Consider the following 22,232-nt stretch of genomic DNA (forward strand, 5'->3'; position numbering starts at 1 on the left):
GAGCACACTGCTGGCCCATACTCAGCTTGCTGCCTGCCAGAACTCCAGGGCCCTTCCTGCAAAACGTCTTTCCTGGCAGCGGCTGGGCTGCTGCAGGCTCTAGTCTGCCCGGGGCTGTTTGCCTTTGAACCTTACAGGGCTTTCTCAGCGTTTCTCTTAGAAAAGCGAGGTCCATCTGAAGAGCAGCCCTGCCTACCAGTCTACTAGCTACCACTCCCGGTTAGATGTTGCCCACAAACTAGCTGACAGCATGATCTAGTCAATTGTGCCTGTCTGCCAGTAAGGCATAAAATAGCATCAGCACTAGTATTGACCTCTGCAAAATGCAACTAGCTGACAGATGAATGTTGTACTGTCTGGCAGTCAAGTCAATTTTGCATCTACCAATCCAAGCCACATTTCACCAGTTTAGCCAAAAGGACACTACAGAAAACATGCATTAAGTCTTACTGAACTTGAGACAAACAACGTGTTTGCTGCTCTCCTCTTGTTAACAGAATCAATTATCACAAAAGGTCATGCATGGTTTAGACTCAGCAAATCCATCGAGGTGCTCCTCTCTAAGTGTTTGACAAACCTAAGTCTAGATTTCACGAGTAAATTCAGACACGAAATGAGCAGCGTAGATCCTGAGAAGAACACAGATGACAGAGTAAGGCTTGCCTGCTTAGCACTGCTTCTTCACAAAGCTTTTTCAACACCTCACTGTCTACTGTAGAAAGAGGCAGAGACATTTTCCAGTGACTCAAAAAAGTATGGTTATCTTATCTACATACAAAAAGCACTTCACTGGAGCGGTACATCATCTTATGGGGCTCCATCTGTCATGAAAGACAACATTATTTTAACACACAGACATGGTAAGTCCAGTTTGACTGGAGTTCCTCTTATGCTGCAGAAGAGAGAAAACAAGATACAGGTACACTTCCTTTCCTGTCTCAAAGTAACAGGGAAGAATAACAAAGATGACTGCTGGGATCTCAAGAAATGAAAGAATTAAGTCTGGCAAATATAACAGCAGAAAGCTGTACTATGGCTGGTGGTAACAGAGTATTGTGTCCTTTATGCAGAGTCACAACCTCAACTACCCAGCTATAATGTTAATATCTCAGCACGTTTATTCAGTGACTACACTACTTGTAAGGAACTACTCCATTGGTACCCACAAAAAAACTCTGAGTCAGCCCATCTATTAGGAGTCAGAGAGCATGGAAATGTAAGCGGTGAGAGTTTAAGTAACACACTGACACTTTACCAAGAATTAACTAACAGCTTCTGAAGAGATTTTCTACTTCAGTCCACAGTACTTAGGATATTTCTTACTGCCCCAAATTCAAGCAACCAATATGAACATACAGAATGGGTTTATAGGGATGCTGCAGCCCACAAAAGCTGAATTGCCAGCAATCCACGTACATGGTGCCCTATGGCACCTGCTGAGGATACTAGAAGCTGCCTAAGTTTGATAAGAAGCTGGATCACTTCTAGCAAGTGTATAGTTTCTCCAGTTTACCACAAAAGCACAACTGATTTGAAAACAGACTTCGTTTAAAGTAAAATTAGAATCCCAGGCAATTTAATTCAGTTAGCAATCCTAAAAACTCAGACTATTAAACTGAAAATCCTTTCTTTGACACCAGCAAACGTATTAAAGAAAGATAAGGTAACTCTGGCAGAAAAGGCATGAAACTGGGAAATGCATGGTGACATGAACAGACAAATCAGTAACAATGTAAAACAATTAGTTTATATAGCATCTTTGATTATATATACAAAGACTACTTGTCTTGGCTAGTAAAACTATCAAGTTCAAGTCAAGTAGTTCTAACAATCATTTTCTATTCCAAAACATACTTTTCTAACACAGACAAAGCAAATACATGCTTTTAACTACCCATTAGTCACAGCCAAAAAGATACTGGAAAGAGGGAAAAAAAAAAGAAAAAGGCTCAGGTGACAGTACAATCCAAATGCACACTTTTAAGGTATCTTAACTAATAACCTGACAGCTACAATACCTACCACTTTTTAAAGACGGGTTGTTTGCCTGCTGATTCTTTCCATCTTTCTCTTTTTTAATATTCTTTGAATCTAAAAGACAAGATTCCATTACATAATAAATGTAATATTCACATCATAACGATGCCCAGCATAACACAGAATGCTTTCAAACAATAGAATGTATTGTTCCAAACATTTAATTTCTTTTAGTCATTTCAGTGCATAATCAAAAATATATTTGTACTATAAATTCAGTTGCTGCAATATTTTTCTTTCAAATACATTGAGAAGTAAAGCATCAAAAAACAGAGCTTATGACTATATTACATAAGCAGAATGAATCTAGTTGCAGAAAATGTAGAATTAGCTCCACAAAGAACAACCCTGTCCTAATGCCTCAAGATCACTGAATATCTTTTAAGTCTTGTCTAGACAACTATTAATCGAGAAGCATGAAAAAAAAACCAAACCCACCCTAAAAGCATATTTCTGAGTTAAAGATTCCATTCTACATTTAAATTCTTGAACTCTCACATGCAAGGAGCTATCTCACTGCACATGTCAGTTATTTTAAAAAATAAATAAATTCTGAGGAATCTACATTCTCTATTTTTCATCTCTACACATATACAGAAAGGAATTTGTCATATTTCATTTTTGCCAGACTTCAGCAAATATGAGAAATACAGGGGAAGTGGGAGGCTAGAATGAAGAAGACTGAAGTAGTCAGTTCCACTTGTTCCTTTTAGTCCTCAAAAAAAATGTTAGTTCAGTAACCTGCTTTTGACACTCATGGACTCAAGCACAATTCAAATATGAAATTGAGATTGCAACCAAAATGCAAGTACATTTTCAGATTTAACAAGGTTATTAAGCTCTATGTAGCAGAATAACTGTTTGCAGAGGTCTCAGCACCAGGAATGAGGCCCACTCCTCTGCAAATGCGTGTGCCTCAGCTCACACCTTGGGTCATCCTTTTTAGACTGAAGTGTTGGTGATGGCATAGCTCACTTGTACCAAAAGATTATGTTGGTAGCCAATTCCTCTAGTTGTTCACACTTAAGTCTTTACCTATTGAGTGGTTTGTACTTGAAATAAAAACACTCTTAAACTAGAATAAGTATTTGGTGATCAGAAACACTTGAGATATGAGTTGTTTTGCAGCAAAGATTAAGCCTTAACTGTTTCTCTTCTATGTTTTCTGTAAGGATTTTGTTGAAACTCAGTATGAATGAACATGTCATGATCATCATTTCCATCCCACTTATTTCACTATTAATTAAGGAACTAACACGTACAGCAAGAGCTGAATCATGACGATCTTCTGTCATCAGTCCCGAAATCCTCTCCTATTGGTCAGGAAGAAGGGGATAAACCATCCATGTAGCTCTATGCTGGGTACGGTACAGTACTCCTTAGCCAGGGCCCCACTAGCCAGGGTCAGCCCATTGCTCTGGCCTGGAGATTCTAGGGGAGAAGGCACTGCAGGCAGCCTCAGCACTGGGCATCCTTCCTGGGGACAGATCAAGGCTACGAAGGGACACAGGCCCACAGATGGGCTCAGGTCAGCAGGGTTCACGGCCAGACAGGGCAGGGCTGTGGGAAGCTGGAGACCAGTCCTGCTGCAGCATCACTGGGGGAGGGGCTGATGGCCTTAAGGACTGACATGGGGTCCTGGGCCTTGAGCAGGGCAGAGAGAGGTCTCAGATGAGGTTGGTCAGGGCCATTTAAACCCTATTAGTGTATTCAGGGCCAAGACACCTTCAAGAATAATCCAGATCCACAGTCCTAGAAAACATTACCTACAGCTACATACCTGCTCAAAACATACTGAAGAAATATCACTTGTTTCTTCTAAAACAGATATAGGGAGTACCATAGAAGCTTTGAAAAGAACAGAAAATGCTACATTTACTCTTTAGACTTAATCTTTCTTGACTTGCAAGTTCTTCTTTTGGAAAAAAAAATGAAACATTTTCTACTCGATAGTATCACAAAGAAAAATCCTTATGTAGGTCAACTTCAAATGGACCTGCTGAAATGCTTCTGGATGGTGCCCACAGAGCTCTAACCTCAGTACTTCCTCATGAGTAGGGCTTTAACCCACACCAGTGCACACCCTATGTCCTGACAAAAACTACTAGTGGGAATCTGAGAAGGAAGAGTGTTAAAACTAGTTCTGTAGCCATGAAAAGACATGAGGCTAATATTCACCTTATCCCTCCTGCAGATCAAACTACATTCCATCCAGCCTCTTTGAGACTGAACTGAATCCAACTAGTTTTCTACTGTGCATGGGAATCACCATGAGAGCCTTTTGCCACATGCTACAAGCTCAGTTAGTCAGGCTTCCCCAAAAACAGTCATGAGACTGTTGCAGACATCAGGCTGGCAGCTTACACAATAGATAACTTCCCAACCTGCCTGTTTCCAAAAAGGAAATCCGACAGTCTCACATAAGAGACTTACTGAAGAACAGAACTAATAACTGCTTCCTGCGAACACCCACAACTTGAAAGGACAGAGTCATGAAAGAGTATCTACCCAAGAGTGCCAGATTTCAAACAAGATGACAGCCTTTCATGATGAGAGACATCAAGAACAGGTGAAAGAAAGTGAAAAACCACAACCTGGATACCAGATGAGTTCTCACTGACAACCACCAGACAAATTGTTATTCCCTGTACCCGTTAGGTTTAGTACCCATCTCAAATTTCACAGCAAATTCAAACTCTGAAATGGAACACTCTTGGCAACTCTTTTCTTATCATCAGCCATTAGAAAGTTATGAGAACAAGAGATAATTTCATTAATGAGAATAAATTGATTCCTCAATGGCAGCTTAAACACCTACTTCATTTCAGATGGAGGTATCTTTATTTACAATAAACCCAAAGCACTGCCACTATCACTTTTCTTTTGATAGCCAGAAACTTACTCTTTAAAGCGCTCACTCAATGACCACATGCAGAAGCATCCAAAAGCAAGTCTGAATAAAATCAAGACTATTTTCAAAGGCTCCCCTTTTTTTTATGCATTCTAACCTTCAATGTTGGGAAAAACATTACAGAGCTGTAATGTTTTAACTAAGCAAATGAAAACCTATGTACAGCAAGAACTACTAACCCTGATTTCACAAGATACCTTGTATTTCCTATCACTTTTCCCCAGCCTATATTTCACAGTTGCTATGAGTCATTCCAGTGTATCTTTTCCAATATTATTAGCAAGGGTAGAGAAGAATTTATGGTTTATTTTCAAAAGTAACACTGAAGAAAATAAGATTTTAGTAAATCCAATTTTATAAACTTGAAATACAAGCTTTTCTGACTTTTTTTGAAATACAGGTCAATCTACATTTGAAATTTCTGTATCCTAAATTCTAGTAAATTTAGTTGCAAAAGATCACTGAAAACAAAACTAAGACATGGAAGACTATTATATCAAATCACTAGACTGAGGAAAGTGACCTCCTCAGCATATGACTCTCAGCTTTGTCAAACTTTTAGGTCAAACCTCAAAAATGATGGTATGAGAGAGGGAAATAATTCTGCATGTAGAGAGTATTTTCATTTTCTTCACCTAGCCACATTCAATAACATCTGAAAAGTTGTCATGAAAATGAGGACTTCATTAATATATTAGAGACAGAAGAGACTTAGTTCTAGAGTCTTGAAAATCATAGTGACAAAAATGAAAGCGCTAGTTCAGTTCCTTATGTATCTTCCTCTAATCGTAACGTCTATTCTTAAGACACAAATTTCAGTCTACTTTCCAGTGTAACTCACATATGTTTTAGATCACTTTGGCAAAACACAAATGAAAATGAAATGCTGCTACTGTGGATTTAATCACATGCTACTTGTCTCTCTCTAAAAAAGAAACAAAGAATGGTATACCATTTTAAAATAAAGTTTTAAAAATAAGTAATACATAAAGTATGTAATTTCTGTATTTGCTATGTAAATACATATCTATTTCAAAACCCCATGAAAAATTGGTTTCTTCTAGGTAGCAAGATTAGAATACAGTATATACTAAAATTACAAAAGCAACATACTCTGTTGTTCACCAACTAACTTTTTCTACAGTGCAATTCTATAAACTAAAGCTGTAGCCATAAATCAAGGTAGTAGTAAGATTATTTAATATAGTGCTTTCTGCTTACCCATTCAAAACTCCATGTGTTTACTTTACTCCTACCCTATCTGTAACCACAGAATTCTTGTGCTGATAAGATTACTCAACACAGGCAAGAGCAACCACATCTATCATGCAAGAAATAAAGACAAGGAAGAAAAAAAAAAGACAAAGCTATCTTGACTGACTGGTGAATGTTAAAAAAAAACAATCCCATCAACACCCAGAAAAAGGCATCTTTAGAATATACTGGTGACCAATGTATAGTTTCTCTTATAAATTCCCATGTTGAACTCCAACTTCTTATCTGAAATGCTTTAAAAATCCACATCACTTATTTCAATACAATTGCTTTGTTTGCACATTGGCTAACATCAAGTTTTTTGACAGTATAGTTGTTACCACAAAATGGTGTGTGCTACATAAAGAGGCATATATGTGTTATCTTCTAAGACCTGCTATTTGCTTACTGTCCAATATGGGGGAAAAAGCAGTCCACAGTCATCCTTTGAAGACTTCTGCAGCTATTTCTTAGCCACCTAAAGACTTCAACTCTGACAAGTGTGCAAAGCATTGCAGACCATTTTTCTCAAAGAAGTCCCTTGTTTCTTCCTGATGGACCTGAAATACCTTACAACGACAGAAACATTTGTTCTTCCTACACCATGCCGTTACTTCCCTTCAGATCAAATTTACTAAGACAAGCCCAAGACCTACTATTGCTCAGGAAGAGGCATTATTCACACTGCCACACAGGGTTGAGAGCACATTTTAGCTACCCTTCACCAAGCCTCAATGCACACAGTTGAGGATATCATGCAGAGTGAATAAGAAACAACTCCTTTCCCTTCTTTTTGTGCTTCCCTAGTGAGATCCTTATCTTATCTGCCCAGAACAGGGTATCTCTTCGTATATTTAGACAACAGCCATACAGAAAACCTACAAGAGGATACACTTCCTCTATAAACTCCTGGTGCAACAATTAAATGGATGACTCCTGCCATTACGAAAAAACTATTACAGCAAAAGACAGTTGTTTACCAAGGGAACATACAAGCACATAAAACAGCTTGGGCTGAAGGTGGAAAGCTCAAGAAAAGTACAAAAGTGATAGCAGCCTTTTATGAGGGAGGACTATCCATCCAAAAGCTTTGAGAAGCTGTAGCAATCTGGTTTCAGACAGTGTGTCTTTCTCTCTTCACATTGTCTTTGAATCACCAACCCAAACACCCTTGCTTCTTCTTATGTCTCACTCTTTATTTCAGTGCTTAACTCACAATTCACTTCTGCAGATGTGACACAACAGAAGTCTCATTTTTAGAGTACACTGTGCATTTGTGGACAAATTTCTTTTAAAATGTTCATTTTATCTTCAAAAGACCATTGCTAATGCCATCTGTTGTGATAAAATTTGATTCCTTGTACTACTTGGTTATCATCCTGTTAAATTATATACAGTTACAGAATAAAGCACTACATTTAATTTAATATCATACCCAGACATAAACTTCAGTTTTTGAGCACATAGTGGCTTCAAGAATGTCACAGGATAAAATTGCTTTGGTTCAACTCCAGGATAAGCCAAATTTAGCACACTTACTCTAAAACAATGTGAAGTTTGAACTTAACCTGTATTCAGTACTTGTCATAAACTGTCTTCTTTAATCTAAGAGTATAGTAATTGTCAAGTAATATCCCTTCAAAAAGACAATTAAGCAGGTTCCCTATTTTCTTTCCTCTCGGATAAAAGCTACTAGGCCTTACCTTTAGCTGCTGTTCTCCCCATGGTAACACTTCTGTGATCTCCCCTCTCACAATAAAAAGGCTGAAGTTGAAAGACCAGTTAATTCTTCCTTTCAGCACAACAGTTTCCTGTGGAGTAGTAATACAAGAAGTTAGTGGGTGGGGGGGTGTTATTGGGGTTTGGGTTTTCTTTTTTTGGACACGAGGATTTTTTTTTGCATTTGTGTATAATCATCTTTCTGGTTTTCACTTGCCAACATTTAACTATGTACAGAAGAACAACAACATGTAAACAACAGATAGATCAAAGCAGCAAAGGTAGAGAACAAAACTTTCATTTCATTGTTTTAGACGGTTCATTGTATAATGATTTGTATTTGCTGTGGATTTCTAATACAACGAAAGATATGAAATGTGCTCTGTTCCTATTTTTGCCAAACATTACTGAAAAATGGAAGACTTTTATACATAACTCACTCATCCTGCCTCACTTGCAGACTTAATAACTTTAAACATCATTGTGTAAAACACACTGTCTTCTCTAACTACTGTTGAAAGGGGAACAAAACATTGATATAAGAAATCTGCACAAAGGCCCATGCGCTAAGTAATACTTCTGCCCACTATGACTTGTAACAGAGCACAGGGAACCTGCTAGCGAAATGCTAACTGCAGATAAACGCAGCAAGCCACATTCTTGTAGGGTTTGAAAACCATAAGGGCCAAATTACTTAGAACTATTGTAAAAGCGCAAAACAAACTTAATTTTTTGTGTATGTTACTGTGGCTTTCTACTCCAGCATCTAGGTTTTGGAATTTTGACTGTGTTCAAGTCAAGTGAAACTCCTTTGAAGCTTTTTAGCCTCAAAGCAACAAAGCCAGCCAAGTTTACTATCCTTTTCCATTAACCATTCAAGTAATAACGGGTAAAAAAATAAGTTAAAATTTCTGAAACATATTCTTTGATCATTTGCTTTCAAGGAACTCCCCATAAGGTTAAAGCTGATATCATCAAAAGTTCAAGGCTTTTTAAAAACATTAAATATGCACATATTTTTTCTAAGATTAATTTTGCCAAAGATAACACTTTCAGAAGCAACACCTTTCCAGTGTTACTTAAAAGGAGTAATAGTTGAAAGGCAAGTTATCTACTCGGAATTTCTTGAACCTTATGCTCACATGATATAAAAAGTTACACATACATATTGCTTATAACAAGAGAGGCCTCACACAGCTGAGAATTTTCCTAAGACCGTGACATTTCAATGAAAATTCGAGTAACTTGTACCCTATGGTGATGGATTGCATGATGAAAACTTTATGCAGCACAAGTGCCATGGTTAAAACTAATTCAAATATGGTTTTTAAAGCACCAGTGATTGAAGAGTTCATTCAATGCATGTATGCCGTGTATGAACATGCTGGACAGTTATTACAAAAACTCTCAAGATTGAGACTTGAAAGCAGTTATAAAGAAAACTGAATACTTCTATAAAATAAACAAGTTTTGCTACACAACAGCATTCATAGCATAAGTGATCATTAGGTTTAAGAATGTAAATCCTTTTAAGTCATCAAATAAATTTGAAATACTTGATACTTTCGTAGACTCCCCAAAAAATTCAAAGCTTTTCAAAGCAAGTAATAAATCGTGAAAGGTGATGCGGAGTCAAAGTAACTGTTTTTACAGATTACTTTAAAACAGTGCATGGTTTTTATCTTTTTGTTCCAAGTACCAGATTGCACTTGGTGCAGTAATAAAGATTCCAACCCCACAGTGATAGTCATCAAGTTTAGCACAACTGGAGCGTCTGTCAGAACATAAAAAGGATTCCAGCTTTTCATTAGCTCGTGTTGCACCAGATAGGCTATTTTACAGCGTGACCACCAACCTGTTAAAAATATAAGACAACTGAAAGTTGTCTTATGAGGCAAATCCAACTGCAGGAGTACAATACATGACTGCTTCGAAGAGGTGCTACTTAAAAGTCAGTCACACCTAAGTATTCAATTTAGAGCTATTAGATTAGCCTGTAGATAGTGCTGTCACGGAACAATTCAGGAATGGTACTTCTGAGCCTCTATCTATGAGCCACTACCTGCTGCTGCATTATAGAAAAATGAAAATCAGTTACCTCCAAACTGGAGTGATCTGAAACAAAGTGTAACCTCTTTTCCAAGGGCAGACCTAGGAGCAGCTTTCCATTGCCTCATATATTTAAACAAACCCTAAGCAAGGCAGTTACGTCCTCTGCTAAGTAAGACAGAGCCTTCTTATGTTGCACTCACCGTCAAAAGCCTGACTCAACTCACAGCTCACTTGCCACAACGGAGAAGAAAATTGCCAACAAATACAAGGAGTAAACCTCTAGGGATATCTTAGTAAAATCACATAGAAAGGACAAAGCTCAAGGCATTCCTGTATGTACACCTTGGCAAGCAAGTTGAGCGATAGAGAAAGCTAAGAAATTAAGCTAGCACCTTCTAGAAAAGAAGGGAAAAAAACCCAAGATAAATAAGGTGAGGAATATATAAGCAAATAAAGAAATGTAAAGGCAAGGCTGAAGCATAATGCTGTTAGGGTGCACAAAAGCAGCAGAAGGAAAATGAAAGTTGCGCAGACAAATTGCACAAGGTGATTGTCAGTCACGGACAGAAAACAACCAAACCCCACTTATTTAGGGAATGGCAGTACAGAATCCATTTCAGACACCAATGAGAAACTGTAAATTATGGAAATTGAAAAAGCTGAAGAAAAAAAAATTCTATGAACCTAGGATAACACTGCATTCATCATCAACATATCTTCAGTTTAAAGCATCATAAAGGATCTCCAGCCTCATGATTATTTACATCTCAATTCATCCTGTAGACTGAGTTTTATTCTTTCTCTGATTAGCATCCCTTACATCAGTTACTTTAAAAAAAAAAATCAGATGGAAAGCATTCATCTGTCTTTAATTCTTTACTGAAGTTTTTATTGTCAATCCCCAAATAACTTCTGCTGGCCACCTCCTACTGTGCGAGCCCTTTGTCAGAAAGCAGTACCTTAGTAGACAAGCCCAAGCCTTCACCCTCTCTGTGTTGCTACTACATAACATTAGGTGTCAGAAACAAGATGTAAAGTTATCTCCTAACTTTGCTCTTCTCATTTTGAAAGAATGACTCAACAGACATGCCTTACTGCATCACAAAGAAGCTGGTATTTTACAGAATATATTTTGCCTGCTATGCATCTCCATTATCCTTCTCACTGTAAGCCAGGCACTCAAGTAAGCTGAATGTCCTAAAAAAAATGATGCATATTTAGGGCTTCCCAGTGCAAGTTTATCTTGACAGCATGCCTGCTCATAAAAACACACAGCACAGAATTATGAAGATTATAACATTTGAAACAAGCCTAAGCAACCAGCAGATTGTGGGTTTAGTCCTCATCAAAAAGATAAAGGTTTTTATGTCAAGGACTCTACATATCATTCTCATAAGTGAGACAGAGACATCAGTTTTAGAGCCTGCTAGTTTGCCGGCCCAACCACTGATCTAAATGCAGTAACTCAGACCTCATCACTGCTATCCTCAGGGGAGGAAGGGACAATCATCAATGGACAGTCTGCTGGATAAGGACTGAGGTTATTCTTTTATACAGATACACAGCACAAAAGTGGAATCTAACAAAACATCAACTTTGGAGCATCAATTAAGTTCTTAATTTTAGCTTGAAATACAGGTTCAATCTGAACAAGAAGTTACACTTGTCCATTTCCTACATTTTTTTTTTCCTTCTACAAATGCTTCCAGATCAAATATCCACACACAAGGGGGGAAAAGAATTACACATAGATTGAAGAGCAAAACCAGTTATAGAGAGAGAATGAGAGCAATGTAAGCAAAGAAATATTACCCCAAAACTCTTTCATATGGACATGTTCTTCTTGCTTTCACTACTAGCATTCATTTGTTCTTAGCTTTAGAAACATAAGAGACACAAGCTACAACTGCGGGCCAGTACTGCCACACTCCCATCACTATCACCTCCTTCTTGCTGTTAGTTACAGCCAATACTGCAGAGAATCCTTCAAGGAAAGGACGTGTGCAGTCTCCTCCATGGACCAACACACAGTTCAGAAGCCACACTTCCTGCTCAAACTTACATGCATGGGAAACGTTTACTTAAAGGCAGCAGTTGCTCCCCAAACAAGTGTGACTTAATCATATTCCTTCAAAGTTATCTTTCATGAACATGGAATATCTGTTTTTTTAAACCTAGTCATATATTCATCTTTCTCAAATAAAAAACCTACTTCATTCCATTCTTGCAAGTCTTTGAGGGGCTGAAAAGAAGCAAATAAAGAGAGCAGAACTTACAGGAAGTTTACCTATAACAAGCAATACTTCCAAATTTCCAATACTTGAAAATTTACTCTCCAGCAAGTTACCCAGTGTGCAGACTCACACAGTATCCTTCAAGACACAACAGCATACACTGCCTTATTTCTGTAACAGAGTTAATCACTTTACACCTCTTAAGACCATATTGTAGCATCATTATAGAAAAGTAGGATCTCAAAGAAAAAAAACTTACATGAATGCATGAGAGATTTATAAAATGTAACACAAGCTTCGTAGTTGTACAATTGGTATTTAGCATCACAAATATACAATTTCAAAACAAAACATAAAGACTGGGTCTTCTTTGATTTATGCACCTTAATATACAATCAGCCAGTGTTCTGATAAGAAATTTGATCCAAGCAGGAGACCCTTTTAGATCACGTTCTTTAAAAAAAGAAAAAACAAAATAAATAACCAAGTCAGATTCTTCTAAGGAAAGGAAATTAAGCTTCCACGTTTTAATACAACAGAACCATTAGTGGACTGATACATCTGAAAATCTCTTAAAGTCGATAAAAACAGAGCTAGGAGGGATAGGCTTTTGCCAAATTTACAGGCATTCAAAAGAGCAAATGTTAGCTAGCCATCCGTATTATCACAACAGTTAGCCATATATATTATTAAAACAAAGTTTTAATATTTCTTAAGTTGTTAATGGAAGAGAGTATTTAGTGTGTTATAAATATAATTTTATAACATCATTTGCCTTAACATCCAGAAGAAATTTTCTCTACTTGCAAAATTCCTCAGAAAGTCACCAACTGTGTACTGCTCACTATTTATGAAGGGATTAGCATAAACAAACTTTTAAGCTGTCAGCAGTAAAATACTGCCCGTAAATGTTCTGCCCTCTCACCAGGTAAGTTTACGATCTGCTTTAGAATATAAGCAACTGTAATTACAGTAAGTCATACATTTCAAGACTACAAAAATCTCTCCACACTATCAAACCATACTATGTCTATTATTCAGTACAGAGCAAGGCATTGTGTATCTTAAAAAACAACACTAACAAGGTTTAGACCGAAGATTTGTCTTAAAAATTCCTGAAATGAGAAACAAATACTTATGAATGAGAATAGCAGAAAAGTAAGGTCTCCAAATTAAACAGCATAGCTTGTGTCAACACTCAACAGAAACAATTTATGTCATGTGGATTCAACATTTAGTAATTCGACAGTAATTTTAAAAAATAAAGTTTAGAGCTGCTCTATGGCTACAAGTGGAAAATACAAGTAGCTTTTCTCCTCTTTCCCTCCCTCCCCATCCTGCTTTAAAAGTCAGAAGATGTGGGGCTGTAAAAACCTGAAAAAGGAAATGGTATGTGTGAAGTCAGCAGTTCAGCAAAGCGGCTGACTGGCCATTAACAGCTTTATATATTCTTAAAATGCCAGTCTTCCCACATGAAAGGTTATTTTAATGTTATATTCAAATAAATCAAAAATACAGCTTGCAAAACTTGCATTTCTATCTTCAATAAAACTGCCAGTTTCAGTAGTTTACTAGTATATATTTACAGTAGCACAAGAGCTTAACAAATTGTTCAAACATTTTGGTGAATTCAGCTCACTGAAACCTCTGTGCTGTTTTCCACTTCTCCCCCCCCTCAAGCCTGGAGTACTCTTCCTGAAAACATTCATCATCATTATTCCACCTAGCTTTGTTAAAATGTCCAACTCAAATTTCTTTCATAAACAAAACTAATTAAACTATGAACAAAAAAAACCCCAACAAAAAAAACCCCAAGCTTTATATGATTAGCACTGGCTAAGAGTTACATACCTGCATGAAATTGTCTTTGCACCCAGATACATCTTCTCTGCCTTCAGCCCAGTCTCCCTTGACACATGAGAGAGCTCTCAAACTATTTGTTCTGTGAGGCACCCGGCATACTTTTAACACAGTGTAAATACACCAGGTAAGGGAGAAAAGAAATTGCTATTGCAAACATAGTAAGAGATGCCCAGATGCAAAAGATCCCTATAGAGCTTTTCTGCACTTGTCTTTGGCAGACAAGAAGCAATACCACCAGCTCTAAAAGCAGCAGTCAGAGACAGCATGTGTACATAAACGAACAAGTGGAAGAAAGACAAGCACAGGAGGGGTGGTGAAAAAGGGATTTTACAACCTCTTAGGCAACTTTGGCTTCCTCCCATCTACATTGCCTCCAAACTTGAAAAAGACTGTGGAAGCTCAGTTCAGATATGATCTAACAGAGTCCTATCTGCATACTGCATAGCCAGTAAATCCATCCCTGTGGTCCAGATTTTGTTATTCACACAACAGTAAGTAGAGAAACACAAATGCCTTTAAGCTGATGCAGAAATATATGAAAGTCAAACAGCATGCACAAGGTATTTATATTTTTCATTGAAGGCATGGAGAACAGTCTTGCAACAATTCTGCAGAGCATACTGCTGTTAGTACCCCAGGTAGAGTTAGTTTGCTCCAGAACAACATGCTTGCTCCCCTTGCTTGTACTCAATGCCAGCAGCAATATCTACCATCCTCTTACAGTGTTCAAAGTATCTGTTTCTCTCTCCCTACCTGAGAATCCAAACAACATAATGCTGGCTGGGACTCTATTAAAGACAGCACTTGCCTCACCACATCCATCCGCTGCTGCAATGTTCAGCAGCATACCCCAGCTTACATAATGCAACAAAGACATTGGTCCCATGTACTGGTATCTAGTCACAAAAACAAACCAACCAGAACTAAATAAACCCTTAAGCAATTTCCTGATAGCTCTCTCCCTTCCAGAGGATGCTTCTTTAGGGGCAAAACCTGAGAGCTTGCTTGCAGTCTCCACGCACACATAGATCTCTATGCTGGGCCCACCTGTGCTGCTAGTGCTGATGGTTGTGCTGTTTCCCCAACTTCTTATTTCTCCAACTAAAAAGGAAAATCCTGCTTTAATCTCCTTATCCAAATGAGGGAATTCACCCTCCACACAGATGCTGCTAAAAATATTTGTCCATCTATTTGGACAAACATTCATAAGCATCATTCAGTGCTGCTAGACATTTCCGCACCTATTAAAGTGCTGACAGGTCAGAAAAGACAACTCCTAAGTGCTCAAAGGACTAGACAGCTGCAAATATTCAGCTGCAGTATTTGATTCGCCACACTCTTCAAAAATGGAAGATGAAAAGACTCAAAGCATCAGGAACATCCACAGCAAACCCATATCAATCTCTCTCTCTCACTTCCCAGGAACAACTTTTTGATTAGAAAAAAACCCAAAACAAACCAACAGCTGAAGAAGGCTGCAAAAGCACAATCTCCTCCACCTATTCCTCAGCAAAGCTGCACAGTTGTCACTAGTTGTGTGTGATCTAGCCCAGGACAGAAGGAGAGCATCTTCCTTTCTGCTACTGCTAGAGATCACCTTTCTGGAGGTGATCTTCCCTCTCTCATCCACCCAATTCTTATGTCACTGAGCACTGGAGAATATTCAGACAAGGACTTATGTAGCACTTTCCTACAACAAGCTAAAAGAAAAAAAAAATTACATGCCACATAGAAAGTTTTCCAGCTAATTATAACACTATTTATTTTATGATCAAAACCAGTACATATCTTCTGACCCTTCCAGAAAAGCACGATCTGCCTCTCTATAGCACTCCAGTGCAGTGTACACACAGAAGAGATTTAGTATGAGGAGTGCCATCAAACATGCTACGGTCCTTTTAATCTCTTAGCTCCTGACACACAATAATGACAATAAGGAGTTTCACCAAATTTAGCAGCTCTGATATCCTTTCACATTCCTCCATGAGCAAGACTCACTTTTACAACCTGTGATTTTTAAATGGGCTTTTAAAAGTGCCCCAAGAATTGCACTCCTTCCACTGAACCTTTCTGCATTAATCTCTGATAGATTCCATACAGTACATAAATAATGGTACATGTTTCATTTTAAGTATGCACCTCATTAAAATGGTGCTACCCTCTTGCAGGTTTCATAAACTTCAGAGGCTCCCTGAACTAATGTATGCTTGAGATGATGAAAGGCTCAACCTCATCTTTGCCCTACGCTAAAAAGGATATCGTATTACCTTGAGAAGACAACGGACTTAGATTTGCATCAAAGAAGTTCATCCCTTTCACGAAAAGACTGAATTCTCTTGGGAAGTTAAATAGAATTTGACTCGATTTGCAAAACTGAAGACCTAGAATCAAATTATTTAAACAAGACATCAACCTCTAATGCAACATCTTCCTTGGTTTTAGATATCAAACAAGGAGCTGCACAGAAAATATATCATTTATGGGTAAAAAAAAATACCAGTCCAAAACACTGTTCACACTTAAATTGTATTTAGCATTGTTCTAACAAATCCTAAACAGTAGTACTACTTCAGGATTAGTTAGAAAGTAAGACATCTAGACAGTACCTTCCGTGTGGAGCAGAAAGGCTACTCTCCCTGCTAAAACAAATGGAAGAGTACTAAAATTCTGTTAAATGTTTTATTATTTCAGAAAGACTTTGATATTACGTTCTGCAAGTAATTTAGAAAAGCAGGAAGAGAGCACACTGAAGAACCACAGTAAGTGCACACTTCATACTGCACCAATTTGGATGCAAAATGACCAACCACTACCCATAAAGCAGGCATCTTTGTTGAAGTCCAAAACTGTGAATTTCGGTACACTGCTGAAATAAGGGAGACGTGCAACTTACTAACACAAAGAATTGTATACTTTTTCAATTCATCTAGATCTTAGGTAAGAAAATACTGGATTTTTGGTCCTATTCCAAAGACACTAAAGCTGTTATTTTTGTAATGGGGATCTCGAGAGGAGAGTTGCTAATCTTAGGAGACAGTTTATCCCCTCTACTATAAATAGTCTATTTTATATATATACACACCTGTACCCAAAGCCCACTGTGTACAGAAGAAAGCATCAGAACAGGCCCAAATAAAAAGCATCAGGTGGCTTGTAAAGGCAGCTCCTGACTTTCCTCCAGATCATTGATGACCAAGCAGACAGGTACCCCTGAGGGTCATCATCACTATTTAAATATCTGTTACCCTTTTTATGACACACCTGCTGCAGATAAAAGGGGACCTTATTCACTGTTGCTTCAGCTATCTGAAGGCACCCCTACACTCCTGCAAGCTCTCCTTCCCCATCACAAAAGGCAACAGATCACAGAATCATTGAATGGTAGGGTTGGAAGGGACCTTTAGAGATCATCTAGTGCAACCCCCCTGCAGAAGCAGGTTCACCTAGATCAGGTCACATAGGAACTTGTCCAGGAGGGTCTTGAAGACCTCCAAGGAAGGAGACTCCACACCCTCCCTGGGCAGCCTGTGCCAGGGCTCCCTCACCCTCACAGTAAAATAGTTTTTTCTTACGTTTAAATTGAATATTTTGTGTTCCAGATTCTTTCCATTACTCCTTATCCTGTTGCTAGGTACAATAGAAAAAAAAAGGATGTCTCAACCTCCTGACATCCACCATTTAGATATCTGTAAATATTAATGAGAAATTAATACAGATACATAGATTTGAAGAGATCACAGATGCAGGATACCAGTTTCACACAACGTGGGGAGTTTACCCACACAAGCACACATGTACTGAGCTGGTCACTCGTAAAATCACCTCTTGCTGCTCCCAGGAGTGAGAGGCAGCATTACTACTCCATGGCCAGCACTGCTGCAGGAGCCAGGGTGGCAGGAGCCAGGGGTGGCAGGAGCAGGGTACGCACCCTCAGCCCTCACAATCCATGCACATCAAGTCAGACAGTAGGACTAGTACATGTAATGATAATATTCAAGCACTAATAATTTTCTATTTAACATTTCCATTAAATGGTAAATTACAAACTGCTCTACTAAGCCTCAACAGCGTGATATGGGATTTTCTGGCTCTGGTCATATGTTAGAAAAATATTTCAGTTCTGGGCCATTTATGTTGCATATCTTTACACTTTAAAGAATGCAAACGGCACAGCCCTTTACATTTAAGATACTAATCTCTGGAAGAAGCAAACAGCACTAAGGCCGGGTGCCTAAGGCTATTTCTTTCAAATGGGAATGAATCGAAGTTCAAATGCCCCGCAGGTGTGGAGGTCAGTAAGTTGCCTAACAACCTCCCCTGTGTAGAGTCCTGGAAGCAGGGTCCTCGTCTCTACCTGTAAGTTGTTCTGTTTTTACACATAGAAAACATTACAGTAGACTGTCAAAGACTATCTTTTCAAAACATTATCTTAAAATATGCAAGTGTAACTGTGTATTTCACCCGTCCTTGTTTGTGGTTGGTGTATCCGGACAATTAAGAAAGCCAGCTGCAGTGTCCTGGACAGTTAGTGACAAATGTTGTTTCCTGTTACACTATTTAATATCAAGGGATAATTACTAAGGGCTTCATTATTCCCCCTGCACCCACTCCATTATGGATCGATTGTAACAATAAAAGGGAGTAAACAAGGCTCGATATTATCCATCAGAATAGTAAGAAAACAATGAGGCAAAATCATGATAAAGACGTCCATGTACAATGTGTAGATGGAGCCATCTGCATTTGCTTCAGGCTTTTTCACATTCTCTCTTAAGTAAAGCTGCATTGTTGTATTACATGCACAACTTTTACACAAATATTGGAATTAATACCTTCTCGGTACTACAGATTTCACACTAATGAAAACAAAGTAACACTTGGTTTTGTAATTAAACACTCTCCAATGCCTCTTTTCAACTCGACCAGCGACTCCGGAAAACAATGCAACAAGGACAGCCGGAGCAAAGAGGGAAAAAGCACCTCCACATTTAAAAGGAGGAATAAACAAAGTCTGAAGAAACATACGTTAGAGGACTGTCATCACTACTTCCCTAACCTCCCTGCACCGAGATCAACACTTTACATATCATCAAATTTTAAGAACAATCTAATTGGAGACAGTTATGCTTGCATAGCTACACAGCCTCTAATTGGAGTGCAAGTAGCTTACACTTACAGCTATACACGTAATCAAAAGCCAGTGTTTGTTTTTGCTGAAGACAAACATTACTATAAAAAGCAACCTGAACATTATTAGGCAAATATTACTACAGATTTACACCAAATAAAAAACTAGGGCATCCACCTCATCAGTTGATTCACAAACAAAAATCAATAAACACTACTTTCATATTCAAGACCAGACCACGTTAAAGGCCACACAAGTACTTTTAGGTCCCAACTTCAGTTTTACCCTATATTCTTTCCTGCTGCCTCCCACTTGCATTACTACAAAACTTCCCACAAATAACAGATGTATCTTCAATGTGCTTTTTCTTTGCCTCCATCCAAGTCATATTATCCTTAAATAGTACTTACATTTTATGACACCCTAAGGGAGAAAACCAGTTCCCTCCTTCCCCCAAGTATGCAGATGAGTTGTTCAAGTATTTCCCCGGACACACTGCCAGCGAGACCGCTCACGTGGGCTCTGGGTTGCTGCGATTTGAGCAGCCCTTGATGGTGGCCCGTGGAGAATTAGTATATTGCAACACATTCACTCCCCTATTTACTACCTGATGTTAATCTGACAGCCTCAAACATAACTGTAAGATCGCGAACGCCTTCCTGCCACTACTCTTCCCATCTGCACAAGTGCCGCAGTTGTTACTGATCCTGAGCGACTGCCTCACCAACTGCTTTTCTCTGCTGCTTCAAAGAGAAAGGTGCAGTACGAAAGCTTTAAAAATCCAAAGCTTTGCAACTGCTACTCTGAATAAAAGTCAAACTTCGAGAGCTGTTGACGAGTCAGAGACAGGACACTCTGAAAACCTACCGTCATATCAACAAAGTCTATGCTTCTGAGCTTTTAATCACCAAGTCTGCATTAGCTAGAATATGCATGTGAGGTTTAAATCACTAGAACTTACTAAAATTTCAGTATTTCACTTCTTCATTAAGGTTTCTAGGCTTCAGGATTATTTTTGTCTATCTCCTAGATTATTTTTGTCTATCTCCTCTGCTATAGGCAAGAAACAGAAAATAACAGTGGGGAAAGGCATCACCTTCAAATTATGTGAAATAACTGCTTAGACACGTTTAAAAATACTTGGAGTGTTTATTGTTAAAGAACCACTAAATGTAAAGTTAATTTGACTGTTAATTTAATTGGTACAGCTTTGCAGTTTGTCCCCATAGTGGAAGACTGCAATGACGAGCACCACTGTAAGAACAGAACTTTTCATATCGTGCTTAACTACTTTCTCTGGACCATGGCACATCTACAGAAAAGACGACTCCCCATGCAACGAGACTCCCCTTAAGCTAGCAATCAATGTATGCCACTAACGCAATTTAACTGTAAAGAACACGGGAACGGTGCCGCAGCACATCGCAAGCCGACAAGTGCCCCTCAGCCCCCCGGCTCCCCTTTCACCGCGCAGTGTTCAGGCAGCACCCCCCCGCCCCAACCTCCTTACCAAAAACAAGGGCACGTGCCCAATTATTGATTTAGTGACGCGTATCCAGGTTTTTTTTCAGGATAACAACAACCGTTTCCCAGGACCTCGCCAGGCGCCGCGGCAGCGAGGAGCGGGACATGGGCAGCCACAACCCCGCCGCCCCCGCGGTGGCCGCCCCGGCCAAAAGGGCGCGGCGCGCGGGCAGGCGCAGCCGTAGCCGCCGGCGTAGGGGGGCAGCGGGGCAGCCCAGCGGGGGGAGGCGTGTCCTCCCCGCGCTCCTGTCAAACGCCGCCGGCTCCGGCGGGCGGTAGAGTGGAGCTTGTCTCAGGCGCAGTCTCACCGCGGAAGCACCGGCGGCTCGGGGACTGCCCTGGCTCACCGGGACTCCCGTTTCCCGGGAGTTGCTGCTACCCGCCACGGGAGCTTTGTAGGTGCCGGGAGGCAGAGCTGCCCCGCTCCTCTCGCCTGCGGAGCGGCTGCCGCCGCGCCGCCCTCGCAGCTGCGCCCCTATACCCTGCGACTGGCGGGTTCCCGCGAGCCAGGGGCTCAGCCCGCCGACGAGGGGAGAGGGGAGCTCCGAGAGGATGGGAGCCTGAGCCCGGGCACCTCCAGCCGGACCCGCAGCAGGGCTGGCGTGGGGCGGCAGCCAGAAGTACCGCGGCAAGGAAGGAAAGGGACAGTGACCAAGGCACCGGGCCGTTGCCGCTGCCCTCCTTCCCCCGCGGCGCCCGGCGCGGCCACGACGGGCGGAGGTCGCGGTGGGAGCCCTGGGAGGAGTTGCGACCGCCGGCTCGCCTCCTTTTCTCTTCCCGCCCTTCCCTTTCCCTGCCCACCGCTGTTAGGAGCGCCGCCGCCACTCACCAGGCGGGAGGGCAAGAAGCGGGTCTCTGCATCCCCCGGCGGCTCGCACGCCTGTCAAGCCGCTGCTGCCCTCGCGCGCCTCACGCCGCCGCCATGTTCCGGGGGCACCGCGCATGCCCGGCAGCGGCACCGGGGGCGCGGGCCTCTCCCCCCTTGCCGCCCCCCTTCCGCCCGCCGTGGGGGGAAGCAGCGGCGGCGGATCACGCCGCCATCCCTAAAGGCAGCGCACGCCGCGGCGGTCCAGAACTGCCGGCATCCCCGCGCCTCGCCCGTACCTGCGGCGGGCTGTCCCGCCGAGCACGCATTGTTAAGAGGCCGGAGTGCCCCGCACGGCGGGACCGTGAGGAGACCCCGAGTGCAGTGCAGGGCGGCCGGCATCGCCTCCCCCGTTCCCCTTCGCTGGCTCCCTGCCGTCAAACACGGCGCCGAGCCCTCGCGGGGCAGCCGGGGTCGCCCCGCTCTTCCGAAGCCATCTTGAGGCGGGGCAGGAGCCGGCCTGCGCCCTGCCGCCCTTCGCCGCACTTCGCAGGGAGGGCGGCGGCCGGGGCTGAGGGACCTTCGGTGGTAACGGCGGCGGCCGCCGCACCGACATCTCCCTCATCTCCTTCCTGCGGCAGGAAGGAACGAGCTGGGTGCTGGCGGCTGGGGAGGGTGAGGGCCGGCGGGGTCTGTGCGCCCTGC

At 40.9% G+C, this 22,232-nt stretch overlaps 1 protein-coding gene across 3 annotated transcripts in view; it reads right to left on the minus strand.

Annotated features, from left to right (window-relative positions):
- SCML2 (Scm polycomb group protein like 2) overlaps positions 1–20,770 on the minus strand; it is a 69,921-nt gene extending 49,151 nt beyond the window's left edge. For 2 of the 3 annotated variants that reach the window (XM_061988569.1, XM_061988568.1), the window contains exons 1-2: positions 20,709–20,770; positions 7,906–8,013 (exon numbers count right to left, since the gene is read on the minus strand). In XM_061988569.1, the coding sequence (XP_061844553.1) occupies positions 7,906–7,927 (22 nt within the window). In that variant the 5' untranslated portion in view covers positions 7,928–8,013; positions 20,709–20,770. Of the gene's footprint in view, positions 1–2,022; positions 2,092–7,905; positions 8,014–20,708 lie in introns of those variants that run through there. The other variant, XM_061988570.1, reaches the window with a different exon arrangement.
- Between the last annotated feature and the right edge of the window lie 1,462 nt (positions 20,771–22,232).

The sequence above is a fragment of the Colius striatus genome, chromosome 1 (genome assembly GCF_028858725.1).
Source record: "Colius striatus isolate bColStr4 chromosome 1, bColStr4.1.hap1, whole genome shotgun sequence".
NCBI lineage: Eukaryota > Metazoa > Chordata > Aves > Coliiformes > Coliidae > Colius > Colius striatus.